Source organism: Dasypus novemcinctus, chromosome 7, assembly GCF_030445035.2.
Source record: "Dasypus novemcinctus isolate mDasNov1 chromosome 7, mDasNov1.1.hap2, whole genome shotgun sequence".
In the NCBI taxonomy this organism is placed as follows: Eukaryota; Metazoa; Chordata; class Mammalia; order Cingulata; family Dasypodidae; genus Dasypus; species Dasypus novemcinctus.
The window spans coordinates 118,470,958-118,479,574 of NC_080679.1; the positions used below are offsets into that span (position 1 = coordinate 118,470,958).

The 8,617-nt window shown below is 33.6% G+C and overlaps 1 protein-coding gene across 1 annotated transcript in view; it reads left to right on the forward strand.

Annotated features, from left to right (window-relative positions):
• The window catches only part of ACTR3 (actin related protein 3), a 70,689-nt gene extending 66,786 nt beyond the window's left edge, over positions 1-3,903 (forward strand). Inside the window, exons 11-12 of the mRNA XM_004482903.4 lie at positions 638-721; positions 1,804-3,903. Coding sequence (XP_004482960.1) covers positions 638-721; positions 1,804-1,899 — 180 coding nt within the window. The 3' untranslated portion in view covers positions 1,900-3,903. The remainder of the gene's footprint in view (positions 1-637; positions 722-1,803) is intronic.
• The last annotated feature ends 4,714 nt before the right edge of the window (positions 3,904-8,617 follow it).

An 8,617-nucleotide genomic window follows, 5' to 3' on the forward strand; every position in this document is an offset into this window, starting at 1 on the left:
GTTCAGAAGTTACTTGGGTAGAGCAGGCGTGTAGCTCAGTTGGTTGAGAGCCTGGTTTGCATGTACAAGGGCCTGGCTTTATTTCCCCGGTACCTCCTAAAAAATAAAGATAGATTTAAATATGGGTGTATAGCTCAGTGGTTGAGCACTTGTTTCACAAGTACAAGCTTCTGGGTTTAATGCCTAGTACCGCCTTAAAAAAATAAAAAGTAATTTGGGCCTGTCCCTTTCCCCACTTAAGTGTGGTTATGTTCTTTTTTCTTTTTTTAATTGCAATTAGGTTAATTTGTTTTTCTTGTATATGATTTTGCCCTACACACCTCCCTCCTGTTTAAAAAAGTTTTATTTATTTTTGAGTGTGTGAAATATTAACATGGTTTTAAAAATCAGAACTTTGCAAAATTTACATTCATTGTTATTTTTCCTCCATCCATTTTATCCTATTCCTGTTCCCCACTCCCTCCCCAGTTTTCCCATCCCTGCTCCCCTGTAGAGAATCTTTGTGAGTTGTTTCTGGTTTATAAGATGTCTTCTGAATTTAATATAAGTATTATTTTTATATAGCATACTTAAGGTTAAATGATACAGAAACTGTTACTTGAATTTACTATTGAAATGATCTTATGTCCTTTTTTAGCCAAAGCCTATTGATGTACAAGTGATTACACACCACATGCAGCGATACGCAGTTTGGTTTGGGGGATCTATGCTGGCCTCCACAGTAAGTGAGATTATTATTTTTTTAGATAGAGAAATCATCAGTACTTACACAATTTATTAAAGCAAGGTAAATTCCTTTAAATTTCATCTAAACATTTCATAGGAAAGTTTTAAAATTGGGTACATAGGTAAATAGTATTTCAAAATGTATATTCCTCTGAATTTAATGTTCATGTTTTTCTTAGCTTACTAGACATTACAGTGGGTATTTTGCACTATGTTTTAAAATTTATTTGCAGGGAAAATTCTTTGAGCTTTGTGGTAGCATACACATCAGAAAGTTGTTGTTTTCTATGCAAATATTTAAAAAGCGTTAAGGTAAAAGCTATCTGTATCCTTGCATAAAAAGGATTAGGTTCTAAGTTGAGTAACGGTAATTGTTCTAAGAGCCCTCTCCCCAAATCAAAACATCTCGAAGCCCCTTTAAAATATGTTCTGATATCCTTAGTCTAGAAAATATTGATACTTTATCCTGGTTATGAAGTAAGAACTTTTATTTGAATTATTGAATAACTATTCATCCTTGGGTTTTAAGCCATTAAAAATCGAAAAAGAAAGTTATATTCTTCCGTAACTGTTGTCATTTTCAATGATGCTATATAACCTAGTCAAATTTGTAACTTTGCCTTTTCAGTAATGAGGTGACACAGAACATGGTGTAGTTTGTTATACCAGACCTTGAGTGATGAAAGCAGGCTCATCTAGAAGGTTTTGTAGTATGACTGGAAGTAGTTTATCTGTACATTTAGTTAATGCTACAGGTTTAGATTATTGGTTCAGTGCACGATGTGGGAAAGCCTAGGCAGAACAGCCTGGACATTTGAGAATCCTCAAAATTTCATTCCTCAAAATTTCATAATCCTAGGAAGGACATGTTTTCAGCAGTTGGGAGAACGTGAGTTAAATCCTCCTTTTCAGTTCTGATACAGTAACTGATTTTAAGTCAGGAGTTGCTCAAATTTCTAAACTTAGTTCAAGTACTATGGATGGACTGTTGTTAATTTTAAAAACCCATTTATTTTAAAGCATATTGAAAAGTGGTACATTTTTGACCATTATAAAAATATGTATTTTTATTTTCAGCCTGAGTTCTACCAAGTTTGCCACACCAAAAAGGATTATGAAGAAATTGGACCTAGCATTTGTCGTCACAACCCAGTGTTTGGAGTCATGTCATAAAATTGACTTCTAGTTATTGGGGTTAGGGAGGCGGAGAAGAAATAATCTTTCTGATTACCTGTTTTGTCTGGATGGCTGGTTTTGAGGTTTTAAACCTGACTTGACAATAATAAGACCAAACATAATATACAGGAATATTTTAATAAGTGTATCAACATGCGAATGTAGAGGAAAGCTAAAATATGATTGTTTTTCTTTAGATTGAATATTTGAATCTTATGTGTAACAAAAAGAAATGGGTTTTAGTTCTTTCTGTGCCCTATTTTATATATTATTGAATTATCCAATATTTGATGGGATTTATCGGTATGTAGATAGCTCTATAATGCTTGAATTGTACACTTCTAAGTGTGCAATGCAAGAGCTTGTTTATATTTCATACTTTTTATACTTTGAGGAAAAAGTCAAAGAAAAATGTAGTATTTGAGGAAAAAAAGTGACCAAGTGAAAGATAAATTCAAAAAACAGCCTCATGAGACTTGATGTGTACACTCATGGAATTCCAGTTATTAGGAATTGCTTCCATCCCCCTCCATCCTCTCAATGGTTTTCTTTGCAAGTGCTTTTGGAACTAAGAAGCTAGTATTTTGGATTAACTAATGCCTGCTAGTGCTTTCGGATTACTTGCATTCTGTTTCTTGCTTTAAAAGAAAAGTAAAGACAAGATTGTTGGACCAGTATTGCAGTTCTGTAGTGTCATTTCTTATTAAAAAAAAACACAAACAATAATTTGATGATCGAAATTGGTGTATTTAAAGCCTAACACCATTCTAATAAAGGCACAAATTTCTTTTTAATACTTGTTTCAAGTGCTTTAATCTCTTACAAGTTAACTAATAAATCTATTTTCTTCAAACCTCTACAATAGTTCTTTAAAATCACAAGAGTTGGTTAGCATACTGACTTTTGTTTGTGCTCTATACAAATAATTGTGAACTTTTAATATGTTGAGTGCTTTCATTTTGATAACTGGATCTCCATTTGATATTTTCATTTGTATGAGTCATTTGCAATTTGAAATTTTTTTTAGTGCCAGTCCCTGACATATCATGGAAAGTTAATTTTTTCTTTGCATTTAAAAATATCTGGATCATGAAGAAAAAGTGATGAAAATAAATTAAAACTGAATTACCTTTTCTAATGTATTTTTTTTTAAGCAATGTACTTTCTCTTTGTTTTTGTGTATTTAATATTATTATTTCTGTTGGAATAGTGGCATTCATTGAAATCTATAATATGTGTGATAGAAAATTTCTTGTGATCTTAAAATTTTTATTGGTTATTTATAGAAGACTAAATTGAGTGATGTGTTGAGAGGCTTTTTAGAACTTAAATAGCAGTGTCTACACTTGAACTCCATCATCCATGGACATAACATGCAGGATTAGAATACCTCTATCTAGAATAATTTAAGCATTTTTGTTGTTTATTCTTACTATAAAGATAGAATTGGAGAGTAAACTTTAGTTTTCATTTAAGATAGAATTGGGATATTAAAAATTTTTATTAGTCATTTATGTGAATCTTAATTTTTTTAAAATAAAAAGGTATTTGCATCTTTTTGTTGCTATTGTAAATGGAATTTTCCCCCCTGATTTCCTCCTCAGATTGCTCAGTATTAGTATACAGAAGCATTACTGATTGATCTTGTATCCTGCCACTTTGCTGAGCTCTTTTTTTTTTTTTAAGCTCAAGTAGCTTTGTCTTAGACATTTCAGCATTTTTAAAACATAGGATCATGTCATCTGCTGGAGGGAGGAACAGGTGAACTCAGAAGGTGGAGGTCGGTGATTGAAAATACAATTGTGGGAATCTTAATTCTTTGAGTGTGGAAATAAAAAACAGACTATGTCGTGTTATGATAGTAGTAGTATCAGTATTTTTGTAAATCAGTATCAAAGATCTCTTTTTTTAACTTGATGAAGTGTAAAATGAACATTGTAAAAAACCATTCAAATAGTACCAAAGAGTATATAGTAAAAAGTAACTTTCTTTCCCATCCCAGACTGTCTCGTTTTCTCATCATTACAATCACTGTTAGAAATATTGTGTCCTTGTAATTTTCTTTGCGTATGGAAATGTATATAGCTCCCTTATTTTACACAAATAGATTATTGTATATACTGTTGCACTTTACTTTTTCAAATATCTTTTGATACAGGATTATATTGATAAGCATTAAAGATTTCATCCTCCCAGTCCACTATTAGCATTCTTATAAATATGTTTTTTCCACCTGGGATGATGGTTGATTAGAAAATGAAGAAGCTAGAAAGACATGTTTACAATGAGGTGTAACTTCAAATCAAAAACATGTTGGTTTTACCCTCAGGCGTACAAAAATGTCTTAATTGTTAATATGAAAGTGTGAATGCTAAATATTTCTTTTACTTATTTGCGGAAAATACTTATTTGGGGAAATAAGAAGACCCCAGCCTTTCCTATATGGGCCCTGATATCCCTTTTCTACTTTTAGGGGAATGAGCTTTAATAGAATAGAAACAGTGCTCTTGCAATGTTATATACCATTTCTTCTGGTATTTCTTCTGTGATTGTATACTATTTCTTCAGTTTATAACAACTTTTGTTGTAAATGTGTACTTGGTTGGAGATTGGCTAAAATGAATTCCAATCTGTAACACTGATTCAGCGTCATTCAACATGGCACATTGGAAAAGCACTGAACTGAGACCACAGATTCGTACTTTTACTCTGATTCTGTTACTAATTGGTATTATACCTTCCTCAACTTTTTTGTTGTTGTTAAAATATGGAAAATATATTTGTGTAATTTTGCACAGTCTTTAACTTTTCTGGACCTTAATTTATCTGTAAGAGGTGTTATACTGGGTTAGCAGTGCAATATCTATGAGTTGTGAGAATATTACTTAGCTTTTTCCATTGAATCAGCTGGAGTAATAAAGATGTTATCTTTTTAATAGGCAGGGGCTTTGATCAACTGGGAACTGTTAATGGACAAAAATAAAATAGTTGATAGTTTTCTAACTTGATGCCTCCTCTTTAGTGTAAAGCAAAGTTTTCACAACTTAACTCTTAAACATTAATAAATGGCATCTTTTGCATGTAATCACACTTTTCTGATCTGCCTTCCTTTCTGATGAAGGCAGTTACCTGTTCAGGTGCTCAATACAATTTTTTGGTTTGTTACCAAAACTACAAATTGAAACAGTGGAAGATCTTAACTGCTCCTGAAGATATTTCTAGAAATATTTTCAGAAATTTGAAATATGGCAATTTTTAGGTGATTCTGTTTTTTGGTCTATACTAATTTCTACAGAAAAGTCCTAGCAAATATATCTGAATAAACAAACTTTCAGTTATCGCTTAAGAGTATCTATAAAATTATTGAGGAAATTGTAGTGTAAAACTTATTTGTACCATTGTAAAGAGGGTTGTTCCTCTAAATGCTAGGCTCATCTTTCAATATTGAATCCACGTTTGCCTTCTTTTCTTACCAGCCCAACTTTGACTCCTCTTATCCCTACTCCTCTAACTTTTGAAGTTCATAATTTCCAGTCATATGTATCTTTTTATTGCCCTCTGAAACATCATCTTTAATAACAAGTGCAGATTACTGATTCAGGTTAATGGGGGCTATATATTAACTAGAATACATACAAACTAAAATATATGTAAACTCTGGGAGTGAAACATCCTCCCACTCAGATCAGAATGCTGTTTTAGAACATTTCAGTGGGATAGCAATTAGTATATACAGGTGGTCAAAGGCAAAATTGTTATCGAAAAGTTATGCAGAATTTTCACAGCAAATCCAGGAAATGAGTATTCATTTCTGTATTAAATCCATATCATATTTGAGTTGTTCCTTAGCAAAGATTTTCGAACTGCTGGAAGGTGTATTTTTATGCCTTAAAAATAAAATAGTGACATTATGCATAAAACAGCAGGGAATATTATTCTGAAGTAAGTCTTAAATGGTTCCTTGACTAGGTTTTTGGCCATAAAATCTCTCCATAGTGTAAATGATTGCTGTGCACTAAATCAGAGTATTGTATAATGATAATTGAAATACCCTGAAATATTTTTGAAAAATTCAACATCAATAGGAGAAGCACTATTATAGTTTTAGCTTTTATTGACCAATTTTTGGTCTTCCAAATTCCATTTTTAAACCTTAAGTTAATTTACAGACTGACTTAATTCAAAGTTTCCTCCTTTCTTTTTTAATATAATCTTAATTTTTTTTAACAAATCAATTTTATTGGTATCTATTAATAAAGCATGCAATTCATCCAAAGTGTACAATCATGGTGTTTGGTATAATCACATAGTTGTGCATTTATATGTTCACATTCCATGTGATCTTTCTAAAGTTTATAATCAATGGTTTTTAGTATAATCGCAATGCTGTACATTAATCATCACAAAAAATTTTAGAATTATTTCATTACTCCAAAAAGAAAAACTCCACACTCCTTAGCATGCATTCCCTAGCCCTACATAAGCACTAATCAAACTTCATCATTATAACTTGATTTATATTTACATCTTATATAAATGGAATCACGCAATATGTTATACAATATATTTAGTTCATAGTAATATAGTCATACAGTATTTGTCCTGTGTCTGGCTTGCTTCACTCAACATGTCCTCCAGGTTCATCCATGAGCTTTATAACTTCATTTCTTAAAGCTGTGTGAATAAACCAGAGTTCATTCATCAGCTGATGGGCACCTGGGTTGTTTCCAACTTTTGGCAATTGTGAATATCTCCACTTTCAACATAGGTGTGCAGATGTCTTTTCATGTCACTGCTCTCAGTTCTTCTGGGTGTATTCCCAGTAGTGGTATTGTAGGGCCACTTGGCAAATCTATATGCAACTTCTTTAGGAACTGCCAAACAGTCCTGCTCTCAATGGCTGTACTATTCTGCATTCCCAGTGAATAAGTCTTTCTGTCTCTCCACATCTTCTCCAATGTTTGTAGTTGTCTTTTTTTCTTAAAGATTTATTTTATTTCTCCCCCCAACTCCCCCTGTTGTCTGCTCTCTGTGTCCATTCACTGTGTTTTCTTCTGTGCTGCTTGTATTCTCGTTAGGTGGCTCCGGAACCGATCCTGGGACCTTCCGGGATGGGGAAGAGGCGGGTACTCTCTTGCACCACCTCAGGTCCCTGTTCTTCTACATCTTTTTTTCTCTCCTCTGTGTGTCTTGTTGCGTCGTCTTGCTGCACCAGCTTTCAGCATTGGTCGGCACTCCTGTGCAGGGTGGGTTTTGCATGCTGGGCGGCATTCCCACACATGGGCACTTCTGTGTGGGGCAGCATTCCGGCATGGGCCAGCACTCCGTGTGTGCCAACTCACTATGTGGGCCAGCTTGCCCTCATCAGGAGGCCCTGGGCATTGAAGCCTGGACCTCCTATATGACCCAATTGGTTGAGCCATTTCTGTTTCCCTCTCTGTCCTTTTAATAGTGGCCATTCTGATAGGTGTGAAATGATATCTCATTGTAGTTTTGATTTGCATTTCCCTGATCAGTGATGAACACCTTTTCATGGTGGTGGTGGTTTTTTTTTTTTTGCCATTTGTATTTCTTTGCACAAATGTCTGTTCAAGTTTTTTGCCCATTTTTTATTTGGGTCATTCTTTTATTGTTGAGTTGTAACATCTCTTTATATATCATGGATATTAAACCCATCAGACATGTGATTTCCAAATATTTTCTCTATTGAGCCAGCTGCATTTTCACCCCTTTGACAAAGTCCTGTGAGATGCAAAGGTGTTTAATTTTGAGGAGGTTCCATCTATTTTTTTTCTTTTGTTGCATGTACTTTGGGTGTAAGATCCAAGAAAGCAGCACCTACCACAAGGTCTTTAAGATATTTCCCTACAATTCTTCTAGTAGTATTATGGTCCTGGCTTTAATATTTAAGTCTTTGACCCATTTTTGAATTGATTCTTCTATAAGGAGTGAGATAAGGGCCCTCTTTCATTCTTTTGGTTATAGATATCCAGTTGTTCCAGCACAATTGGATATCTATATCCAGTCTCTTGCTAAAGAGACTTTTGTTCTGTTAATGTGGACTTGGTAGGCTTGCAAAAACCAGTTGATCGTAGAGGTGAGGGTTTATTTCTGGACTGTCAATTCTATTTCACTGATTGATGTGTTTGTCTTACTTCAGTACCATTCTGTTTGGACCACTGTGGTTTTGTTATGTTTCGAGGTCAGGTAAATTCTTACCATGCATGTTGATCTTGTGTCCTGCCACTTTGCTGAACTCATTTATTAGCTCAAGTAGCTTTGTTGTAGACAGTTCAGAATTTTCTAAATATATGATCATGTAATCCACAAATAGTGTTTTACTTCATCTTTTCCTATGTGGGTGCCTTTAATTTTTTTTTTTCTTGTCTAATTGCTCTAGCTAGAACTTACAGTACAATGTTGAATAATAATGGTGATATGGGAAAACCTTGCTTTTTTGCAATCTTAGAGGGAAAGCTTTCAACCTTTCCTCATTGAGTACGATGTTGGCTCTGGGTTTTCATATTTGTCTTTTATCATATTGAGGATTTCCCTTCTATTCCTATCTTTTGAAGTGTTTTTATCAAGAAAGAATGCTGAATTTTGTTGAATGCCTTTTCTGCATTGATCAAGATGATCATGTTTTTTTTTTCCCTTCAATTTGTGAATGTGCTGTATAACTTTAATTGATTTTCTTATGTTGAACCAGCCTTGC